Source organism: Mauremys mutica, chromosome 1 (assembly GCF_020497125.1).
Source record: "Mauremys mutica isolate MM-2020 ecotype Southern chromosome 1, ASM2049712v1, whole genome shotgun sequence".
NCBI lineage: Eukaryota > Metazoa > Chordata > Testudines > Geoemydidae > Mauremys > Mauremys mutica.
Window position 1 is genome coordinate 51,099,267 of NC_059072.1, and position 24,659 is coordinate 51,123,925.

At 43.2% G+C, this 24,659-nt stretch overlaps 1 protein-coding gene across 4 annotated transcripts in view; it reads right to left on the reverse strand.

Annotated features, from left to right (window-relative positions):
* Positions 1–4,246: 4,246 nt before the first annotated feature.
* Positions 4,247–24,659, reverse strand: part of ZNF277 (zinc finger protein 277) — an 81,297-nt gene continuing 60,884 nt past the window's right edge. For 3 of the 4 annotated variants that reach the window (XM_044997187.1, XM_044997177.1, XM_044997195.1), the window contains 7 exons: positions 24,108–24,218; positions 18,858–18,990; positions 9,295–9,362; positions 7,835–7,931; positions 7,274–7,316; positions 6,493–6,667; positions 4,247–4,605 (listed from right to left, as the gene is read on the reverse strand). In XM_044997187.1, coding sequence (XP_044853122.1) covers positions 4,422–4,605; positions 6,493–6,667; positions 7,274–7,316; positions 7,835–7,931; positions 9,295–9,362; positions 18,858–18,990; positions 24,108–24,218 — 811 coding nt within the window. In that variant the 3' untranslated portion in view covers positions 4,247–4,421. The remainder of the gene's footprint in view (positions 4,606–6,492; positions 6,668–7,273; positions 7,317–7,834; positions 7,932–9,294; positions 9,363–18,857; positions 18,991–24,107; positions 24,219–24,659) is intronic. The other variant, XM_044997204.1, reaches the window with a different exon arrangement.

Genomic DNA, 24,659 nt, shown 5'->3' on the forward strand with positions numbered 1-24,659 from the left:
CAACATAGCTAAGAAATTCTCCACAGCTCGGTGAATGCTAGGCGTGGCCAAACACCATAACTTGCCTATTATTGTCCAGGATCTTGTCCGAGAGCTTACAATTTACTTGAGTTGGAGCATGGAGGCCAGATAACAATGAACAGCCATTATTTTTCTATCCACACTTTGATTTCTTATGCCAGATCTAGGCCAGTCCTGCTACTGTATAAAATAGGAGGATGGGATAGCTCTATGCTGTTGAGTAAGTTATTGGTTGTCAAGTGAAGAATGCAGAAGCAATGAGGGGAACCTAAAAACATCTGTTTCTTCCCTCAGAGGTCTATTTCAGTATCCCCGGATATCAGTTAGCATTTAACAAGTTCAGATAGTGGTTCTAAAATAGTTCCTGCTTAGAACTTTGGGGATTCTACAGTTGCAACCAAACTTTTCAAGCTGTATTCATACCTAATTAAAGTAAACATGCATGTTAGGAAACTGATTGATGAACAACATGCCAGATAAGTATATCATAGGAACATGACAAATATAATCATATCTTTAGATGAAATGATTAAGATAAAGAACAAATATTAACATCAGAAATCATGTATCAGAGGGGTAGCCGTGTTAGTCTGGATCTGTAAAAGCAGCAAAGAGTCCGTGGCACCTTATAGACTAACAGATGTATTGGAGCATGAGCTTTCGTGGGTGAATACCCACTTCGTCAGATGCATGCATCCGACAAAGTGGGTATTCACCCACGAAAGCTCATGCTCCATCAGAAATCATATTACATTTGTACAAAGTTGTCAGAATAATTGGTTGGTGGAATACTTTTTGTTAACGGTGTCAAGAGACATCAGATATTTGTAAATGTGGTCTGAGTCCACAAGCCTAACTCTCCCCTCTCCTAGCATAGATGCTTTGGGAAGAGTTAACACGATAAAAAAGGCAGCTGCAGAGACAGAAGAGGGAGAATGCATGGGAAGGCAGGGTATCCTATCCAGCTGCTGAGTGAACCCCAGGCTACAGAATCTTTTTGTTATGCTTATAGTAACCGAGTTTGATTTATGCTGATAAAGAAATGTGGTCTTGATAAGAGGAAAAAAATCCTGCCAAATTACTGAGATTACTGTCAAGTCACCCTACCAGCCTTTAATCTTCTGATAAAGTTATCTGCAACTTTTCCTGTTTTTTTTTTAAATTCTTTTGTTGAGGGTATGTGGTAGAGGTATTAAATTATTAGCAAATTTGCCACAAATATGATTATGTGCCAATTTTAGTTTAATCTGTCCCCCAGTAATCCCTGAGAATTTACTGAGCAATGAAAGTGTTGCAATGATGCCAGCTTTGTTGTCCAGTATGCATATTTGTAGTAAAAGGTTGTGACATCAGACTTCATATAATTCCAGAGAGCAGTTATAGAAAAGCATTCTCCAATGGTCTGAAGTCCACTTCCTCTCTATTCAAAAAAGTAGCTCTAATCCATATAAAAGCTTCTTAAAATGCGCTTCTTAATTCTACACCCACAAATTGCCATTTCAGATTTTTCTTAGAATGAGGAAGAGCAGCACTCTACTTTTTCTATCTTAAATGTTATTGATTTCCATTTTGTACCAAGTTGTGTGACTCAGTGTCACATTCCTCCTGATTAGGTAATATTTCGCAATTTCATTTTGAAGCATTTCAGTAAAGTTCTCCTCTTTTCATTAATTTGTACTTTTGATAGCCTTTGCTGTATGTTACATTCATATGCTGCTGTTTAACCATTCCTCCCTGCTGAATTTTCCATTGCTTCAACACACACTTACCTGTCATTAATGCAAAATCCACCAACATTTATTCTCACTTTAGAGTGAATGTGTGATTGATCCCACAACCAGTTTCCTCAATTTCTATTTTGGGTGTCCCTAGTCTCTGTTTGCCAGAAGCTGGGAATGGGTGACAAGGGATGGATCACTTGAAGATTATCTGTTCTGTTCATTCCCTCTGGGGCACCTGGCATTGGCCACTATCAGAAGACTGGATACTGGGCTAGACGGACCATTGATCTGACCCAGTTTGGCCATTCTTATGTTCTTCCAATCTTCTCTGCTCTCCTCCCTGCCGCATTCTGTCTGCTTCAGTTCCTTTCATCTTATTATTTAATTGGATCCAAGCAGTTGCTCACTTGGACCTGACCAGTCATCCACTAGTCCTTCTTTCTGAGTCTCTCCTCTCAGTCTACAAATTGAAAAAGCAGCACAGCAGAAACAAAAAGAAAGAGGCTGTTGAGAGGCACCAGCTATCAGGTTGCATAATGGGCCAAACAGAGGCAATTTCTGTTCCTGATAGGAGGAAAGGGGAGGGACTCAAGACTGGGAGGAGTCAAAGGGGATGGAACAAAGGGTAAAGCAGATTCAACCATATCCTCTGCATTGGTTTTACTGAAACTGCTAGAAAAAATCCAGCAGAACCGGCTGTCACACCATGACCATCCTGATAAATTGAGACATATGGCCATCATTAATAAGTGCTGGAACTTCTGTTTCTTGCGTGTGCTTTTGAAATCTCACTGATAACATTACATACATTCAGGGGTAGTCATTACTACACACAGTCATACAAAATGTTGCATATGTGCAAGGGAGAAGAGTATTTATGATACTTCCTATGGCCCCCATTACCCTAGTATTTGAACACCTCACCATCATTAATGTAATTACCCTCACAAAAACCCCTGTGAGGTAGGGAAGTGCTATTATCCCTGTCTGTAAAATGTGGCTCTGAGGCACAGAGAGGCTAAGGCCCAGAATCTCAGACACCTAGTACCCATTGATTTCAAATCCCTAAACACCTGCAATTGTCCACTGGGTATGTGAACCATAACTGGATTTCTTGACTTGTACATTTAAATTCTCAAACCATAATGATGCATGAGTACCTTCTTGCATTTAATAGGCTTGTCTCCATTAATCATATGCCTAGTAAGATTTGTATGTTGCTTTTGTTACACTAATTCATTTTCATATAACTGAAAGAACTGTAGAGCCATAATTACTATGAGCAAGTAGCAAGTTTGCAACTGAAGAATGGAAATAGCATTTTTAATGATTCTAACAGTGAGCCAGAGGGACTCTTGATTTTCATTTTAAAATAGCTAAAGAAATCTTATACGTAAGCCTAGATATCCACAATTAGGGAAAAACCTTAGACTCTGGATTATAGAATCAAAGAGAAGTAAAAGAGGCTTTTGAAAAGCTACTGAACATACTACATAACCCACTGTTTAGTGCAGGGGTAGGCAACCTATGGCACGCATGACAAAGGCAGCATGCGAGCTGCTTTTCAGTAGCACTCACACTGCCTGGGTCCTGGCCACCAGTCCGGGGGGCTCTGCATTTTAATTTAATTTTAAATGAAGCTTCTTAAACATTTTAAAAACATTTTTTACTTTACATACAACAATAGTTTAGTTATATATATTAGACTTATAGAAAGAGACCTTCTAAAAACGTTAAAATGTATTACTGGCACGCGGAACCTTAAATTAGAGTGAATAAATGAAGACTCAGCACAGCATTTCTGAAAGGTTGCCGACCCCTGGTTTAGTGCATATTATACCCACAGTGCCTCAGGTATAGAGGATGTGTGAGTCTGTTACAGCTCTCAGCTACAGAACTTTAGCTCACGCTGAAGAGTCTCATGTTTTTAATTCTTGAAATCTCCGATAACAACCAAGATGGTCCTCATTACAAATACAAATCAAGGCCCTGATCTTGCAAGCACCTCCACATATGCTCGTGCTCATGCAGAGCCCTACTGAAGTTGCTGGGACTCCACACAGACAAACGAGTTTGCAGTTTTCAGGATAGGAACCCAAGATTGTAAAGTAAAAACCTTGAGATATACTAGCGATGAAATTAGATCTTAAAAGTGAAAAATGATCTCTATCTGAAGTTAAATATTGGCATTTGTTTTAAAGAATAGTTTTGTGATTAGGATTCAAATTGAAGTCAGTTTTTTTTTCCCCCATATGACTTCTCGCAAAATATATAACATAGCAAAGCTTCATTCATTCTTCGTATGGTGGTCTGGGTTCTCTCATCTCTAGCACCAGATGCTCATCAAATGCCAGCCACCAAGTATTGCTACATTGTATATGTTCAGATAAAATAAAACTGTGCAAATAAACAATATGCTACTGAGAATTAAACAGAGAAAAAACACAGCATAAGTTTAAAAACAAAGCAGCAACAATCAAGAAAAAATACAAGTTTACATATGTTTTTTTATTGCCTATTTTCTTTATTTGGTATTCCCATTCATTTACAATCAGTGTGTTTATAGCAATCATGGGCTAAATCACACTCGCATGTAGGTGAGATCAGATTTTTCCTTTTAGTCTTGCAGGTAGAATGCCTGAAGATTAGTAAACCTCTCTCTCAATGTTTAGGCTTCCATTAGTCAGTGTTCTCTTCACGCAGAAGTTGGTTTAAAACACTGCTTTGTCTCAGAGCCTCTAGGTCGGAAAGATCTTCACTAATGACAGGGACATCTTCACTTTGATCCTTGGCAGTCAGTTCATCTTCACTGTCTGACAGTGTACATAGGAGTGTATCATTTTCATAGGTAGGAAAATAATACCTGAAAGCGACAAAATTTAAGAATAGAGGGTCACACATTGCATTGCGCATGTAGGCTGAGTGCTAGAAGTTAACTGTATCTATCCAACTTAAGTGCAAATGGAAGCCTGACTGGGAGAAGACTGGCCATCCAGGCGGTGGAGGGGGAGGTGTGGAAGAGGAAATGGCCGGGGGGAAAAGGCTTTAGTGGGGGCCCAGGGAAGACTGGCTGGTGTGTGGGTGGGAAGGGTCAGCCTGGAGTGGGGCAGTGAGGGATGTAGCTAGGTGCACAGCAATGAAGTGTGCAACCCTTCAGTAAGCTGCTGCCTGTGATGTGTAGACAGCAGCAGAGGGCTGCAGAGAGATTTCTCTGCCCACAGCACCAAATGGATAAAACTGTGAGCCTGACTTTAATGGAAATCAGGCTTTTCTGGATTTCAGTCAATAAGGTTCTGCCCACTGAGCACCCCTTGAAGTTTTGGAATTGATCAGATGCAGCATTCCAAAGTTATCATGCTGCATACAGACAAATGGAGAAATGCCATCAAGTATAGTGTAGTGTCACATTTAAATCAGGCAAGAAGTCTGACTCACTGGACCACAAATGGTCAGTCATAGCATATTATGCTGTGTATATCAAACAGCTAGACACTTGTTCACAATTGCTGCAAGCTTTTTACAGATCCCATGGGACAAAGCCAGTGCCTCATTATAGAGATTTCTGCCAGATTTCCTATCTCTACCTAAAGGATTCTGCAGGGAAAGATTACTTTTTAGTTTTTTTCATTATGTATTTTCTTGTGCTCTGGTTTTAAAGGGCGGTTATACCCTTATCACAGCATAGTTGGATTCTTGAGAGTAAAACCTCAATTTTTATTCTTCCCTTGACACTTTTTATTGGAAAAAAACCAACCAACCAAAAAAAAAAAACACAATACATTTTGTTGTTGTTGTTGCTCAGCACTCCATTGCCTGGTCGAAGGCACAGGCTGGGGTTACTGTTGTAGCTGTCTGAGCAAGAGGAAAGGAAGCAGATAAGAAAACAGCATCCTAGTGGAAGCTAAGCTGTTGTGTCAACTGTACCCCTTCACAACCAGAGTCAGTATGATGAAGCATAGGAGATGGGAACTACCTTTATAATGCTACATCTACACTAAAAAGTTAGGTTGACCCAGCTACATCACTCCAGGGTTTGAAAAATCCACACCTCTGAGTAACATAGTTAAGCTGACCTAACCCCTGGTGTAGAGGGTGCTAAGTTGACAGAAGAATTCTTCCATCAACCCAGCTTAACTATAGTGAAGGGAGAACCCTCCCATTGCTGGAGTGAATATCTGCACTGAAGCACTACAGCATTTTAAGTATAGATACAGCCAGATAGTTCTAACGTAAGAGTCCCTATGGGACTGGGAATTCTATGTTCCCAGTAGAGCCCCTGAAGATGTTTTGGGCAATTAAGCTGTTTTTAAGCAGACTTCTAGGGGGCATGAATCTGCTGGTTTTCTGAGATGGGCGTTATAATGCATAAAGCGGAACAGAGTATTTGAAAAGTCAGGTTGCTAGTGTATCTTATAAGAGCCACATAAAGACTAGGGGAAGTAAGTGTTTAGCCAGTTCGTTCTTCTTGTGTAGCATGTTGTCCCAGACTATGGCAACACAGCATTGAGGCATCTGGGACAGCAGTCTGTGCTAAAGCCCCTCTAGTTTCACACAGTGTAGGGACTTACAATTTTGGATAGGCCTGAGACAGCTTGCAATTGTGCTCATACCATCACTTGGGCCTGCGAAGAGCTGGGTAGTTCTGGGTACCATAGTATTGCCACAGAATGGAGCTTTCAGACCATACTCCTATGGGGCAGTATCAAATAGGAACATAAATGCTGGAGGAAAAACACAAGTTAGCACGTACTGTGGTTGATCCCACGTAAACCTGGTTGGCAGGAACGTAATGTGTTTGGTAATTTCCATGTGACTTATTAATTCAGTCTTAGACTGAAACGTCTCCTTGCAGTTGTAACATCGACACTGGTGGATTTCCCTTCTGATGAAGTTCACTAACTTCACTTGCTGATAAAACTTCAAACCTGGCAAATGGCAGAAAACAACAACTTAAGAGATACAAAATACAAAGAAGCACTTGCAAAGGAATTTTACTGAAGGCACACACAGGCACAGTCCTGTAACTCAGCAAAAGTTTATCTCTGTATGCTTTCTTGTAGCTGAAGCAGAATTGGTCAGTAATACAGCTTAAAATTTAAGGACACTTTGTTTCTCTTCACCGCATGGCACAGAGCCCTATGGCTTTGGGCACAGGGTGCACTCTGCTTCCTGTTACGTAAAGTGGAAGAAACCACAACAGCATTTTTGAAATAATGATTGAAGGGGTCTTGTGGCAGAGTCTTAGACCCTTCGATTGGGGATCTGCAGAAGTTATTCCATGAAAGAACCCCAAATTTCAAGAGAAAATATCAAATACCCTGGCACAGCTATTTCATGGAAAGTATTAGCAGGAGTTCCAAAAAATAGAATAGACTGGGCTGTCCTTTGTCAGCTGGCAAAGCAGCATTTCCATAAAGGAAAAGTTAAAATCTGAAAAAATTAAAGTGATGCAGTTGTTTTCCAGTATTCTTATGCTGTGGTTTTCCCCACACTAATGACAGATGCTGACAATTACAGCATCTCTTACTCACCGTGCTCTGCCTTTATTTTAAGAAGGTCAAATCCATGTGCTTCCTGGAAAAAAAACATAGCTTATTATTATTACCACTACTTCTGGTATTCCAGGTTGAAAGCAGATCAATTTTTATATAGTCAGGCTAACACAGATAGAGAGATTTGGGTTTGCCAGAAATTTTTGTATGTGGTAGTTTAATTACCATTCTCTGTTTAACATCTAAGTTTCAATTTTGTAGCATGTTTAACTGTAATAAATGCCAAGTCAGCAAATCATTGTAGTTAACAAAATTTTATTGCTGCCTCTATCATCTTACCATGTAAACTTGCCAGAGATGGTGATTCACATTCTCATTGTAAAACCTGGCTCCAATGAGTTTTCCATAAAGTAGACACTGGAGATGCAATGACTGTGTTCTGCACTAAAAAGGCCATTCTACGATTACATTTTGCATAATTCTGAATGCATGTTGTATTCGTAGTGCAACAGAAGACCTGATCTCAACAGCACTGGCACAATCCTCCTGTTCACTTCAAACTGATAAATCAAATGTGATTTAAACATATTTGTGCCTTACCTTCATGTGGAGACATAATTTTTCGGTAGTGTCTGCTTGCTTTTCACAAAACAGGCAAACTGCACAGACAGGATGCTCTTCCCAGTCAGACCAGCCTCTATGATGAAGGAGACAAGGTGTTTGTTTAATTGAAAAGGGCTTGAAGAGACTTTTTTGGAAAGATAGCTGATGTGAAAGTGTGAGCCAAATTTTCATCTCACTGAACTAATGTAAGTACAGAGTAAGTCATTTTCCTTCAGTTGAGTTACCATAGTTTGGATTTATTATTAATTCTATTATTATAGCGCCTAGAAGCCCTAGCATGCCAATATGCTACTAAATTGGTAGAATTTAGCCCCTTGACTGAAAAATACAAAGGTAAAGTTTATCAAAAGGTCAGATTTGGCTTTTATTTACAGTATTGTAGATTCAGAGTAACTCTACTGACTTCAATATGGCTACTCTGAGCGCAAAATATAGCCAAAAATGAATATACAGTCTTGCTGGAATTCGTCTCTCAGAACCTGTTTGGGCCACTACTCTAGTGAACTTCCCTGAAGAGAAGTACTAGAGCTCCTTCTTAGGCTACTGGGGCTCTGAACTGCTGTACAATTAACTCCATTTACAGTTAGGGCCCTGATAGTGCAGTGAATAGCAGTGCAGGCAAATTCTGTACTGCTTTAGTAAATCGAATCTGGTAAGCCACGGCAAATTGCTTTTTAACTGTATATTTTCATAAAGTCTTTCACACCCTACTGTGCCTTGCTAATCTTTTCATATACTAACAAAAGACACAAATGACAGGCAGCTGGAGTCTTCTCAATTTTATGTACCTATCAAACATTATTACTCCACAGAACAGATTCTTGTTTCTGTTACATTTAGTGCAAGTGCACACGCATTTTATTTAAGCAATAAGTTACATCCAGACCTGTAGTGATACTCTGAAATAATAATATTTAGCACTTATACAGAGCTTTCACCTAAGGATTTCAGAGTACTTTACCTATGCTGATTCATCAAGATTCACAACACCTATGTGGGGTAGAAAAGTATTATACCACCCATGTTTTACATGTAGGTAAACTGAAGCTCAAATCACAGGCAAAACCAGGAACAACCATCAGTAGTCTTGAAGCCCAGTCCTGTGCTTTAACCACTATAAAATGCTTCCTACCTATTAATGATTTCTTTATTCACTTAAGTAGGGTTGAGCATTTGCCCAGCTCCAATAAATGAAAAGCAATTCAGCCATTTCTGAGTATTAAGAAAAAGAGGGGGATGACCCTCATTTGAACAGTTTTGCAGTCAAAACAGCTTGGGGTTGAAAGACTAAATGTGGCTTGGAAGTGCCTTTGATTAAATGTTCTGATGAAAACTGAGCTTGATTTGACTATGTTGTGAGTCTTTTCAAATTGTATACTGAGCACAAACTCCCCATTAAACTCTTAACTTGCATAAAATGGCTATATAACTCTTACTCTTCCACGTTATCTAGCAATTCTCGGTCATCTTCTGATTGAACTTCCTCCCAGGACTTTCCAAATTCCTGGAAATGCAAGATAAAGGAAAAGTAACTTCCACACAGGTGCCACATGTTAAGAAACAACTGAATAAATGTAAAACTTCTTAAGTCACAGTCAACATCTTAATTTGGATTTTCTCTTATATGTTTGTGGATTTAAATTAAAGTAATGTTGTTATATGCGTAATTCTTGTAAATATAACTTTATTCACCTTATTCATAATAAAACATGAGTGAGAGGTCCCCAATTTAAAGGAAAGTCATGTTTGCCTAGAGATTTACATTTACACACAATAGGTCAAAGCTGACCTTCCATGCATACACATGGTTTCCAATTCCAACCAACTTACTAGAAGCCCTTTTGGATCTCTGAAGAGAGGAGTACATCACAACAGACAATTTCCAGTATTAGAGCTGGTTGAAGATTTTAATTTTTTACCAAGTCCTGCCCCTCCTCAATGCTGTGAATATTATGAAAAGAACTCTATTTTCTGATATATTGCTTACACAGGAACAAATCAACATCATGACTGTAAGTGAGATGTGCTGCAAAATGCATTAACGCAATGGTACTCAATCTTTAACCATTGGAGGACCACTTCATCATCTGATGGGTGTCACAATGCAATCATGGCAAAAGTGTCACAAGAACATAAGAATGGCCATACTGGGTCAGACCAAAGGTCCATCTTGCCTAGTATCCTGTCTTCCAACAGTGGCCAATGCCAGGTGCTCCAGAGGGAATGAACAGAACAGGTAATCATCAAGTGATCCCTCTCCTGTCACCCATTTCCAGCTTCTAGCAAACAGTCATGACTCCACACATCAAGTATAGATGCAACATTGTCACCCCTTCTGGTTTCTTCCTGCATAAAGAAAGGGGTGGGGGCCCTATTCTCTCTTCCCACCTACTAGCTATAGGTGGTTGAGAAGTTCCCACATATATGTGCCCACTTGCTCAGTACACTGCCTGACACTTGCATTGAACATCTGGCAGCTTGAGGACCACGACTTTAATCAGTACTGCACTCATATGACCTAGCAATAGGAACAGGGAACAGTGTCATGATCAGACATATGGTCCCCTCCAGAGCGACTATGCTAGGAGCGCTTTGCAGGTGTAGATGCTCCTAGTGCGGATGCAGCTTATACTGAGAAAACTGTGCTGGTATAGCTTATTCCCCCCACTCCTGAGGCCATGTCTACAGGGATCGACGTTGCTGCAACCAATGCAGCGGAGGTCAATTTAGCGGGTCTAGTGAAGACCTGCTAAATCAACTGCAGATCGCTCTCCCGTCGACTCTGGTACTCCACCGGAATGAGAAGAGTAATGTAAGTCGACAGGAGAGTGTCTCCCGTCAACCCAGTGCAGCATAGACACTGCAGTAAGTCAAACTAAGCGACATCGCCTCCAGCTACGTTATTCATGTGGCTGGAGTAGCGTAACTTAGGTCGTCTTACCCTGATAGTGTAGATCAGGCCTGAGTGAAATAAGCAGCTATACCAGCAAAAGTACAGTTTTGCTGGTGTAACTCAGTCTAGGGACTTCTGCTCACACAGCTGTGTCGGTCAGGGATCACAGCTCTTCACATCCCTGACTAACACAGGGATGCCAGCACACAGTTGTAATGTAGACCTGACTGTAGAGTATTGGAGAGGGGCAGTGGGATCCAAGGGTTAGGGCACGGGGCTGGGACCTTGGTTCTATTCTCAGCTCTGCCTTGAACTAGATGTGTGACCTTGACCAAGTCACTTCACCCCCATTCTCTTCCTCCCTTTTGTGTTGTCTATTTGGATCTTAAACTCTTCAGCAAAAAGACTGCCTGTCACTTAGGCACAGTGCCTTTGCACAGTGCCTAGCACAATGGGGCTCCAATTTCAATCGAGACCACTAGGTGCAACTGAAATATAAATAATAATTATAGAGCCAGTCCTTGGCTGAAGACCACTGTTCTATATCCCAACAGTCATCCTTTAACTTTCTCTCTCTAGTGTTTCTTTCCCTGAAAGAGTCTTGCCACCTTCAAAAGTAAACCAGAACCAACAACTTAAGTACCAAAGCTTTTTTGTACTCATACTTTTTACACTTGTGGTTTACACACATCATATTTAATTATATTGGCCCTAACTTTTTGACACATCTCAGATACATATGGGAAACTTTTAAACAGGGAGCCTAAATATTTGAACACGTCCTGTTCCCTCTATTAAAATACTCAGTCACTCTAATAAAGATATTCATTATTAAGTATACCCTGGTAACAAATGCTATCATCATCATCGTGGTTTTATTTATAAAATAAAAAAATAAATAAAGATATCCATCATTTAACAGTTTAATGAGAATTTCCAAAGCTGTTACAATCTATCAGGTAAATGGAGCACACACAAACATCTCTGATAGCCCTTAACATGATGCCATTACCACTTACAGAATGAAGATTCAGTAATTAATTCAGAGATGTTCTGCTCTAGTGTGTAAACTTTCCAAGTTACAGTGGAGACTCATTAATGTCACCATTCTTCTGAGATAATGTGCAGCTATTAACACCTCTCCCCACACGTTGTCACAGCTGCACACCACCATTTCCTATGGAAACTGTGGCTGCCAACACCACAGCCTGTAATGATAGCATAGCAGCTCATGATTGCAAAATTAACAGATGTTTTCACAATTTTTCTTCCCCGCTACCTTGAAATCTATGGGCACAAGAGAGCATCTTCAAAAGAAACGGGGGAGGAGGGGGGGAAAATCAAGCTTTACCTTTTGGTTAAATATGAACTGCAAAAAGGGGAAGCGGAAAAATAATTGGGCATGAGCTTTTGTTTCTTTGCAATGTTTACATAGAAGGCAAAGTACATAAGAGGGGCTTTTTTTTTTTTTTTTGGTTGGTTGGTTGGTTGATGGCTAGCTTTTTTACATAAAAAAATCAGGTCTGATCTTCCCTGTTGAGTGGTGAACTAGTGAAGCTACAATATCATAAGAACCAAGAGACTGTGGGGAAGGAACTTTTAGCTAGATTGTTAAAAATTCTTTTTTTTTTTTTTTTGGCTTGTGTGCCCATTTAAATTCTAGCGTCTACTGAGCATCTAGCACAAAGGATGTCTGAAAATTTTTTTTACATCCCTGCCTCTTCATCTAAGATGTGAGAATTCTATAAATATCTCCTGAGACCTCTATACGCTTTTTTTTTTTTTTTGCACAAAGCCAGGGGAAAAACTAGACTTAACATTATTAATAGTTCAAAAAGTAGAAAATGCATGTTTTAGAACAGCGGGCCTTTTATTATACCACAAAGAAGATCCACCCTTCCCAGCCCCCAAAACCAAAACTAAACAAACAAAAACCCAAACAAAACAAAAACACAAGAATAGTTTTTGAAACTTCCTTTACAGGTGACCTTTAAGGCTTTGTGTAAAATGAGCTCCGGAGACAAAAGTGGCTGCATATTTTACTATTCCCTCTCCCCAAGATACAGCATGAATCCATAAAGATGGATTTTCCTGCCATTGCCTTTCACTTTCAGACTTCCACAGATGTAGGACTGAGTGCCTAGCTGAGGGAGCATGCACCATCATGAGGAGAAGGGGCCGAAGCACTGGCTTGGAGGGCTTACAGAAGCTGTCACCTGGCATCCAGGGCTTCTGAAGCCACACTAGTGGAACTCTGCATGGCAGGCACCTATCCTAGATGCGCAGCTCCTAAGAAACATGGAAATGGAGCCGTTTAGTCCCTTCTTCATCTGCATGCTAAGCTCTGCGTGCCCCCCCTTCCCCATACCAGATTTCCCCATTCTTCTCCCCACATCAGAGGTTGTGTGTGTCCCCTTCCCCCATTCCAGGGTCCCCTACTATCCCCCTCATGGCAGGGATTCTATGTGCACTCCTATTCCCCTGACCCCTCATACTGGGGTCCCCCAACTTCTCCCCACCTAGCCTTCTGTATACCCTCATGTTCGTTCCTTCATCCATTCCATGGTTCTGCATTCTCCTCCCATGGCAGGGGCTCTGTGTGGGCCCTCATTACCCTCTCTCTACCCATTTTTTCCCATGACAGGGGCTGTCTGACCCCCATACTCCCCATGTTAGAGGCCTTGTGTGCCCCCTTTTCTCCCTTTCCCTGTATCAGGGTCCTCCAACCTCCTGCCTGTCCAGGGTTTGTGTGTCCCCACCACTTCCTCCCCCATGCCATGGGCTGTGTGCATACAACATACCCAGAGGCAGCTCTAGCAATTTCGCTGCCCCAAGCACGGTGGCACGCCGCGGGGGGCGCTCTGTCGGTCGCCGGTTCCGCGGCTCCGGTGGACCTCTTGCAGATGTGCCTGCGGAGGGTCCGCTGGTCCCGTGGCTCTGGTGGACCTCCCGCAGGCACGCCTGCGGATGCTCCACCGAAACCGTGGGACCAATGGACCCTCCGTAGGCACGCCTGTGGGAGGTCCACCGGAGCCACTTGCCGCCCTCCCGGCGACCGGCAGAGCGCCCCCTGTGGCATGCCGCCCCAAGCACGCGCTTGGCGTGCTGGGGCCTGGAGCCGCCCGTGAACATACCAACCTCAGACCCACCATAATTCTTCTCTCCATTTGGGAGATAAGTCATTCACCGTGTCAACATGTTAAATTATACTGGGAGAAGAGACAAGAGATGAGATAGGAGGAGTGTTAGGAAGGAAGGGATAAATGGATGCTATCAACCAGTTGCCGCTGGCAGAGGTTTCATCCTATCTCCCCCCTTTTGGTCTTCCGATTTCCCCTCAAATCAATCAGGTCTGGCCACTGATGCCTAGAACATTCCCTGAAATTTTGGAATTGACTGGATGTGGTGTTCAAAAGTTATCACATTACAGACAGAGCAATGCCATCAAGTTGAGCACAAGACCTTCCCAAGCTCAGCCAGCAAGTAGCAAGAAAACAAAACATACAGGGTAACTATTATTTGCAGTTTGGTTTACTCTTTAAAAAATATATCAAAAATAACTTCAAGAAATAAAATTCCTGTGAGAGAAACAAGTACACATTTCAGCAAGTTTTTACAATTTGAAAATAAACCCATTCATGATAGAGCCCCTGCACGGGACTAGTGTAAAGCCCTGCAGCAGGACTGGGATCCCGTGGGTCCCACAGGACCAGCTGCCATAATAGTGGGAGTGGGTGGGAGTGGTATTAAAAAATAGTCCCACGCAGGGATCTACTTTATGGCCTATTATCTGCCAATTTAAAATGAAATGTGTAATTGATTAGGGACGTGCATGCCCAGTATTTCAAGTCCTCCTGGCCACACTCCAATGGATACACAAAGGGGGAGGATCTGCCAGACTGGCTGTGACCCAGCCCCTAAAGACAGTGCCCTCAACCCCCTTCAGGGCGGAGGAGGAAGCAGCAAGACGGGCTACTGCCATTCTGTGGTCCCGAATTACGGGTTTTGGGCCAGGCTCTGTAAGAACAGACACCATCCAACTGTCAGTATTTCCCCCTCCCCACTGGACCCGAACATTATTATGGAAAGGGCAGAGTGAGCAATGGGGACAGAAGCAAGGGGAACTGGAGTTGAAAAGCTTCTGGGGAAAATCCTTTTTAAAAAAAGACTATACACTGCGATGTGATGTTTCCAGGTTGTCTGATCACTTGTTAGTCTTGTCTGCTTATACTGTAAGCTCTTTGGAGCAGGAGCCCTATCTAACGTGCTCATATAATGCCTACAGAGTCCCTGATCCTAAAAGGGGCCATCTGGGATTGTGAAACATAACTAAATGACTCAGAAGCCCTTGATTTTCCATGGGATTTGTGAGCCTGAGTCTCCTATCTTTTGAAAATCCCACCCTAATGCAACGGGAATATTAAATACATCATAAATGATCTTTTGATTGTTGCTTAGGGCTGAAATTATATAGATAATGAGGTTTCAAGAAAAACATCTATCCTTACATAACTAAGGATCACGTGTACTACTGTATAGTAACCTACGAAGCAAAACCTAACAGAATATGTGATTAATTATCGAGACAGCACAACAAAAGCCACTTTTAAGTGATGTCAGACATCTAAGGATTCTTGGTAAATCAGAAGATGACTTATTGACACATGACTCTACATTTACATAATTCCCAGCAATGTCAAGTAGGCTACTTAAGGCAGGGAAGGACGAACACACAGAAGAAGTAAGCCATAAAATGCAATGTCTCAGTTCAGAAAGGAGACCTTTACAATTAATTACACTATAAATGCTAGTGAAGCCAAAAAGCATAATTCGGAAAAACAACGGATATGTTCCTGCTCCAACTGAAGTCAATGGGAGTTTTGCCACTGACTTCAATGGGAGCAGGAATGGGCCTGAAGTTTGTGAGGCAATTCAATAAAAGGTCTCAATACATGTGAACAAAAAGAACTATTTAAAATACCCCACAAAAAAACCAAAAAAAATCTCCAGCCCTGGCCTGACTATAACTATAAAGACTATTTAACACAGTGCTCTGTGAGGGTTTATATATAAAGCAAAATTATAAGAGCAGAGACACAGATACAAGTCTGCTTTAAAAAGAAATACCTTTAATTACAACAACATATAAATAGGTTTCTGTGTAAATAGGTTAAGATCCAGCTACCATTTCAAGAGGTTTATTGTGTGTATTTAAAAAGGGCTGTAGATTAAAACGAGATTATAATGGTGCTCACTACTAAAGACCCCTTTTTACAAAACTAAGCTTCGCAGAACTGACATTTGGAAAGATAAGGTATTTGCTATTTCATTCTGAAAACTCTTTAGTTTGTCTATTAAACAGAACAAAAAAACCCATCCCAAAAACCAAGTCACATTTAACCGGAAGCCACAAATCTTTATATTAAGCAATGCTCTGTAATGAATGAAAGACATGTAATAGCCACATTCTGCTAGCTATTGAAAGCTGTGAATCTCCTGGACATTTCAAGTACAGCAAAGGGAAAGAGCTTTCACAAGGGATGAGAAACCAGAAAAGCTTAATATGGCTTGTCTTAAACAGTTAAACATCTCTACAAACAATGCAAAAAGTTGAGGAACAGCAGTGTGTTATGTCATTATGGAAAACAGGCCCTGGGCAGCTTCAGCTTCTGGTGCTGAACCTGGATTCAACTCAAAAAACGGCTTCATCACATTAACATTATCACCATGGTCCAAATGTGCATGCTATGAACTAACATAATGTCTTCATGAGTACAGGGTAATCCACTGAAACCCCACTGAATGTGTTACAGTCTGCATTCTCTTTAATCTCATTGCCTCCTCTGTGTAAAAACAAATAAAAAGGCACCAGAGGATATTAAGAGTGCAAGCACCCTTCCCAGCATAGGAGACGTTCTAACACTTCAGACTGATGCTAAAGGAAACCTTTATACCATCCTATACTAGTATGTCATTTGTTACATATTTTACAGTAAACTGATTTACACATGTTTCAGAGATTTTTTTTTTTAAACATAAGTACTTTTTTGTATCCTTTCACCGAGAAAGCCAGGTGATACGGGGTGTGTCTACACAATCCACAGCAGTGAGCCTCCCAGCCTGAGCTACAGACTTATGCTACTGGGGCTTGCACTAGCACTCTAAAAATAGCTGCATAGATAGCACTTTGAAGTTACAGCTCGGGCTGGCACTCAGGCTCTGAAGCCAAGAGAAGGGGGTGGGTTTCGAAGTCCAAGGTCCAGCCTGAGCTGCAACTTCAAAGCACTGTCTACACAGCTATTTTTAGAGTGCTAGGCTTCCCCTAGGCTCCGGGGTGGGGCCAGAAATGAGGAGTTTGGGGTCTGGAAGGGGGCGTCAGGCTGGGGCAGGGGGTTGGTGTGCAGGAGGGGGTGAGGGCTCTGGCTGGCGGTGCGGGGTCTGGGGTGGGGCTGGGGGTGAGGGGCTTGGGGTGCAGGAGGAGGCTCTGGGATGGGGCCAAGGGGTTTGGATGCGGGAGCAGGCTCAGGGCTGGGGCAGGGGTTTGGGAGGACATTCGAGGTGTAGGCTCCTGGAGGGAGTTTGGATGCGGAAGGGGGCTCAGGGCTGGGGTGGGGGGGTTAGGGTGTGTGTGGGGGGTTCCGACATGGGGCAGCAAGTTCGGGGTGCGGGCTCCGGCCAGGCAGTGCTTATCTCAGGTGGCTCCTGATCGGAGGCCCCACAGGACTAAGGCAGGCTCCCTGCCTGCCCTGGCTCCGTGCTGCTCCCAGAAGCGTACGCTATGTCCGGCCTCTAGGCAGAGGGGCCGGGGGCTCTGCGCAGCGTGCGCTGCCCACACCTGCAGCTCACATAAGCCACGGTTCCTGGCCAATGGGAGCTGCGGAGCCAGCGCTGGAGAGTGGGGGCAATGCACAGAGCTTCCCTGATCGCCCCTGCTCCTAGGGGCTGCAGGGACATGCCAGTCGCTTCCGGGATTGACAACCCCAGCTTCCCCCCACAGTGGGGCAAGCTGGCACTCGCAGCTCCAGCCCCAGCGGGCAGGGGGAGACTTAGGGCTTCCAGTTCGCAGCGCAGTGAGTTGCTGCGGGCTGGATTAAATGAAGCAGCGGGCTGAATCCGGCCTGCAGGTTGTAAGTTCCCCACCTCTGCTTTAGAGCAGTGCCATTTTTGCATCTAGAAAAGGCATCGCTGCTCCTGGACTGAATCTTTCCTGTCCTAGTCCTCAGGCCTCTGTGGTCTTTAGCAGTGGAAGGGGACAAGGGAATGAATTTCACACTGGGGAGGAGAAGGAAATAAACTTGCCAGAGAATTAGAAACAATGACAGCTGTCTGATTACTAGCATAAAGTCTGGGGAGAGAGGGGGGAAAGGAGGAGGATTAAGGAGCAGAGAGTGGGTGAGGTATTCTAAAAGATACATGAAAAAAATAGTTTAGCACATGGATATCAACACAAATGTAATATAGATATAAAACACTTTACCCACAACTGAAATGCAGCAACTTCTGGGACAGAACGTGGCAGATTTTGGAACAGCTACTCCACACCAAAATTAAGGATGGAGTGAAAAACTGCTGTATATACACAGAAGGAGATTTAGACCAAATGTAAGTACCTAGGTGGAATTTGTTAATACCTATCACAGACTACATATCATGTTGGGAAAAAAATTCAACCTTATTTTCTATTCCACTTGAAAGCCACTGATTAGCTACCTTGCATATACTGTGTAGTCTAAAGAATATTTTCAGCTTAAATTTACTAGAAAACAAACTCCAATCCCACAACACTCAAATTAGCTCTCCCTTTATTTCATTACTGTATTTAATTTTCCCTCCTGCTTATTAAAGATGAGATTGAATGCTAATTACTTTAATCATAAAGTGCCTTCAAACCGAGTATTCCTGAGTGTCTCAGAATTCTTAAACATTTATTATTCTGTAGTTCAATAATTATCCAAAATATCATTTGATAATTAGGCATATTTCTTAAGTGTCCTTCACTTGAATTTTGACCTTTATGCTAATGGCTTGTTCAGAATTATTCAGTCTTAACAAGATATTTTATGCAGCTCCACAGTCAATTTACTAATTATATATAAAACCTCTTACCAAGTAATTAATGATATAAAATCTGTCATATTCTGTATTTTTGGCATTGATTCTGCGATGCTGCTTTTTTCTCATGTGATCTTTAAGTGTGTTTTTGTCTCTGAAGGTTTTCTCACAGTATAAACACTGCAAACTAAGATAAAAAGGTAAACAGATTAAAAGACAATTTGACATAGACATGGAGTTCTCAAACTTCGTTGCACTGCAACCCCCGTCTGACAACAAAAATTACTACACGACCCCAGGAGGGGGGACCAAAGTCTGAGCCTGCCCCAGCCCCACTGCCCCAGGTTTGGGGGAGGGGAAGCCAAAGGCCCAGGGCTTCAGCCCCAGGTTGGGCGCCTATAACCTGAGCCCTGCCACTCAAGGCTGCAGCGTTCGGCCTTCGGTCCTGGGTGGCGGGGCTGAGGCTCAGGCTTCAGCCCTGGGTGGCGGGGCTGAGGCTCAGGCTTCAGCCCTGGGTGGCGGGGCTCGGGCTTCCGCTTCGGCCCCGGGTCCCATCAAGTCTAACGCCAGCTCTGGCGACCCCATTAAAATGTTTGAGAACCGCTGACACAGAATATTGCAAAAATATGTAATGAGAGTCTGAATGATAACCAAACAGTGGAAAGATTTTGCGTTAAAACAGTACAATTTAATAATATTTAGTTAAACTGAAGAGATATACAGTAAGATTAATCCTAAGAATGTGAGAGCAAGCTAAATGAAAGATATTCAAGCATTTTTCAGGAGGCATCTTCAAGTGGTGCAGGACAGAGTCAGACCATGGCACAGTCAAACAAACGCACCCAGATGACAAGCTAAGAAACTATTAAAATACAAACAAACAAACAAAAAAATAAAAGGATGTTATTTATTTATTTATTTTTATTCACCAAAAAATTTCCCCTCTGCAAGTTACAAGACTGACAGATTTGTTAACCCTTGAGCTCTCAGCCTGCATGCAGCTACATCGGCAGAACCAGACTGGTCAGTCGCTGTTTCTAAGCATTGTTACTGTAAACTATCAATTCCTACTGCAGAGCAGAATTTTATACCCAAGAATTCCAAGATGGCAAAGGAGAGAAGCTATGGTTCCTGCACCACAGCTTGAACTTCCACCAAGTTCTGGAATGGGAAGAATTTGTGGAAGATTTTCTAGATGTCCGCAAAGTGGAGGTTACACCTTCTGAGAATCCTTCCTCTCATGTGATATTATCACTCAAAACCAGGCAGTTTATTTTAGATGCTCTGGCTGACAAATTGGTCCCCGAGAGAAAAGATCCTGCCCCTTGATGACTTCTCCCAAGTCCCCTTTTTGAGGTCTCTTTAGCCCTCTCCTGCCTCAGGTTCTTCTGGGAAGAGGGAAGGGAACGGGGGATGAGCTGCCTGGCCTGTGTGGCAGCTGGGCTCATGTACTCCATTGCCGGGTGGGAGGGCAGGACAATGGGGTCGTAGTGAGCCATGTTGAGGAGATAGAGAACTTGGCCCCTCAGCCAGTACAGAGCCATCCATAGTACCCGTGCCCTCTCCCTCCTGACCTTCTGGATAGTTCTGGTTAGCAGGGAAAAAGGAGACCACCTCCAAGAGACAGCATCTGTGCCTATTGCCCTTGGATCTCTCTCGGGAGAAAAAAGAGGAGACCTTGCAGTTCACCTGTATTGCATGTAGGTCTATTGGATCAGCACAGTAGGTCTATTGGGCCTCCCCTGGAGAAGAATTGCTATGCCAGATTTGAGTCCATGATGGTAAATGCCAAAATTTGACACTCCTCCCCTGCCTTTAACCGAGGCTGGTAGTGACAGAAAGTGTTCAGGAGGGATCAGGCTCTAATGCACAGGTGGGCAAACTACGGCCTGCGGAATCCTCCTGCCCAGCCCCTGAGCTCCTGGCCTGGGAGGCTCGCCCCCAGCCCCTCCCCTGCTATTCTCCCTCCCCCGCAGCGTCAGCTCACTCACTGCGCCACCAGTGCAATGCTCTGGGCAGCGGGGCTGTGAGCTCCTGGGGCAGCACAGCTGCAGAGCCCGGCCTGACCCGGTGCTCTGTGCTGCGCGCTGCTGTGACTAGCTCCAGCCGGGTGGCGTGGCTGTAGCGCCACCAGCCACTGGTGCTCCAGGCAGCACGGTAAGGGGGCAGGGAGCAGGGGGGGCTGGATAGAGGGCAGGGAGTTCAGGGTGGTAGCTAAGGGGTGGGGGTGTAGATAGGGGCTGGAGCGGTCAGAGGGTGGGGAACAGGGGTTGAATGGGGGCAGGGGTCCTGGGGGGGAGGGGCAGTCAGGAAGGAGGGGGGTTGGATGCGGGGCAGTCAGGGGCAGGGGTTCTGGGGGCTGTCAGAGGACAGGGAGCAGGGGTGGTTGGATGGGGCGGGGGTTCCAGGGGGTGGGCTGTCAGGAATGAGAGGAGGGGTTGGATGGGGCGGTAGGGGGCAATCAGGAGCAGGGGTTCTGGGGGCTGTCAGAGGACAGGGAGCAGGGGTGGTTGGATGGGGCAGGGGTCCCGGGGAGGGGGGCTGTCAGGGGGTGAGAAGCATGGGTAGGTCGGATAGGGGGCAGGGCCGGGCCACACCTGGCTGTTTGGGGAGGCACAGCCTCCTCTAAGTGGCCCTCCACACAATTTCCAAAACCCGATGTGGCCCTCAGGCCAAAAAGTTTGCCCGCCCTTGCTCTAGTGGAAGGGAATACCCTAGGACTGACAGCTGTAGGAAAACCCTGTGATGGAGCAGCTGGAAACACACTGACTGGGTCACTGCCTGCATGAGCTGATAGCAGGCTGCTAGGGAAACCCATGGGAGGAAGAAGAGTCTGTGCTGCCTGCCCCTTGATGACTTCTCCCAAGTCCCCCTTTGAAGCCTCTCTAGCTGCCTGGCCTGTGTTGCAGCTGGGCTCGTGTACTCCTGAGTTGGGGGCAAGTGTATGTCCAAATTTTTTTTAATAATGTTTTTGTTCTGAAGCGGAAGTCTGGTAAAACTTCCCACACCTATGGAGCAGAACAAAAAACTGGTGGCTGGCTACGTAATCACATAAAGGCTGAGAGGTCATTGGTTAATGGATCTCTGGACCTTGTAGACAAAAACTGTCACTGGTTTAGTAGGCAAAGTATGGAAGCTATTGGGACCATCTGTATTTGGTAATGGAGTGACCGTGAACGTTGAAACGTGGCTCACTCAATGAGTGTTGACAAAAGTTCCTTATTTCAAAGGGGTCTGACAGGCTTACGGTGTGGATGAACATTAGATGTATTCTAATATATTAATTTAGCTGCCACTGATGAGGTTCTCCTATGGATCTTATCACTTTGTAAATTTATGCTACAACAAACTTTTCTAGCACTATAATATTTAGATAGATTTATCTACGCTTTCCATTTGGTAGTATATTAACTAATATGGGATACTGACAAGTGTCTCTCTCACTCTCTCTGCCTTGGTCATACACAAAAGAGTGTTCTGCCTCTGAAATTATGTCAACTCCTACTTACGTGGAGAACAAGCAGCCAAGGGTGGCTTTTGGACTCAGATCTCTCACTTTGCAACACACAGAATTACCACTTAGTTGGCAGCACAAGGTTTTCTGATTCAGAATCTTTTAAAAAGCACAAGATTATATCATTTTCAATCAGCGAATCATCAATTACTTCCTAAAACTGTTCCGGTTTCAAATAAAATTTCTTTAAATAGCCATGGATACAGTAGCTTTGCCACTGGGCAACTGGCTCAGCTGTCTGATCTCACAACCTTGGGTGCCACAGGAAACCAACAATGTCCATGCGTGTACATGCCTAGTAAGAACAGAGAGATGCTGCTTGTAATGAGGCTCACCTTCCATGTGTGTACCAACAAATCCCTTACAAGCCATGGTTGTCATCTACTATCTCAATACTTATTTGAAAGGAGAGCTAGGGTTTACAGACACCACAGTGATCACGTCTACATAGCTTTCTGGTTTGTATCACCAGAGATACTGGGAGTACACGTCTGTTGCGTCTTAGGCGCATTTAACATGCGCGATTTCAGCTTTACGCGATCAGCAGAAACAAGAAAAAAAAACAAAAAAAGGAGAAAAACAATTTAAATACTGTTTCTGTAGTGCGGGCGATTCCGCCCACCATTACACTCAATGTAATTTTGACTATACGCGATTTTCGCTTTACGCACTGACTGCGGAACGTAACCCCAGTGTAAGATGAGACAGACCTGTATTGCAGAGAGACAAGTATCCTAGGGGAGCTAGGAGGGAGTATGAAAAATGCATAGGAGCATGCAGGAGGCTGGGGCCTGCACTGTTGGTATACAAAGAAAGAGATAACAGGAGGCAGGCAGAGGAGTGCGGCCTTGGGTGATGTAGGAGCTGTTTAGCCAAAAGAAGGTTAAAATGAGAAGTATGAGAACCTGCCTAGAAGTATGAAAATCTAGCAGAGAAAGGTATAACATGATGCAATGGCTGGAAGCTGAAAGTAGGCAAATTCAGACTAGAAACAAGGCATACATTTTTAATAGTGAAGGCAATTAACCATTGGAACAATTTACCAAGTGTTGTGGTGGATTCTCCATCACTGACAACTTTTAAATAAAGATTAGATATTTTTCTGCTCTTGGAATTATTTTGGGGAAGTTCTATGGCCCATGTTATACTGGAGGTCAGACTAGATATGGGGTTCTCCAACTTCATTGCACTGCGACCCTCTTCTGACAACAAAGTTACTACATGGAAGTGGGGGCACAGCCTGAGACCTGCTGCCTCAGATGTGGGGAGAAGGGGCCAGAGCCTGAGCCCACCACCCTGGGTGGGGGTGGAGCTCGGGCTTCAGCTTCAGCCCCAGGTCCCAGAAAGTCTAATGCTGGCCCTGGCGACCCCATTAAAATAGGGTCGCGACTCACTTTGGGGTCCTAACCCACAGTTTGAGAACCTCTGGACTAGATGATCACAATGGTCTCCTCTGGCCTTGGGCTCTATGAATGCACGTAGGCTCTGATACTGTAGCCCTTACTGCACACAAATCAGTCAATTGAAGTCAATGTGATCTCTGTGTGCATAAGGGTTGAAAGATCACACCTTTAATCCATCACTTAAATCAATGTACATAATACAAGAAATTATGAAGTAGCCAGAATGAAATTTGAAAAGAAAACAGTATATTTTCTAAATTTACACCTGAGAGAGCAACATCCTATTTTTTTAAGTCCTCTTGAATGCACAATTACAGTTTAGCCCAAATTGCTTCCAAGACCAACAGTAAAATGACTTAAGGCTATTTTTTCTAAAAGATTACATACTTGTCAAGTTTCTTCTGTAATGCAGCCAAAAATTCATTACAATTTACAATGTTATCGGGCAGCCCAACATTAAAAGCATGATCTCTTGCCATGTGATTGAAAAGAACAGACCTACAAAAGATATTAAAGAACATTGGATATATTTGTGTAAGCATGTGAGAATTATTGAGTTAGTGCTTTACCATACACTAATTACATTAAAATGTAGAAAAGCCAGCATCAAATAAGCAGCAATAATAATGTTTCTGTTGCTGGTAGGGATGGAATTAGTTTGACTTACTGAAGTAGAAAATTTTAATTTCAGCCCTACTCCATGTTTCAGTAACACTTCAATTACTTAGTCCACATGCATGAAATCTGAGCCACTAAATGAAAACTACAACTCAATTTTATTTTTGACCCATATTATTATTACAGTTTATCTACTAACGTGTACAGGTGTTTTGAGAAACTTGATAAGAGGTCATTTCTCAGTGTGCTCTCTGCTGGTTATCTAACAAAAAATTTAAGGCTGTATTTTCAAAAATACTACAGTGAAACCCCGCTATAATG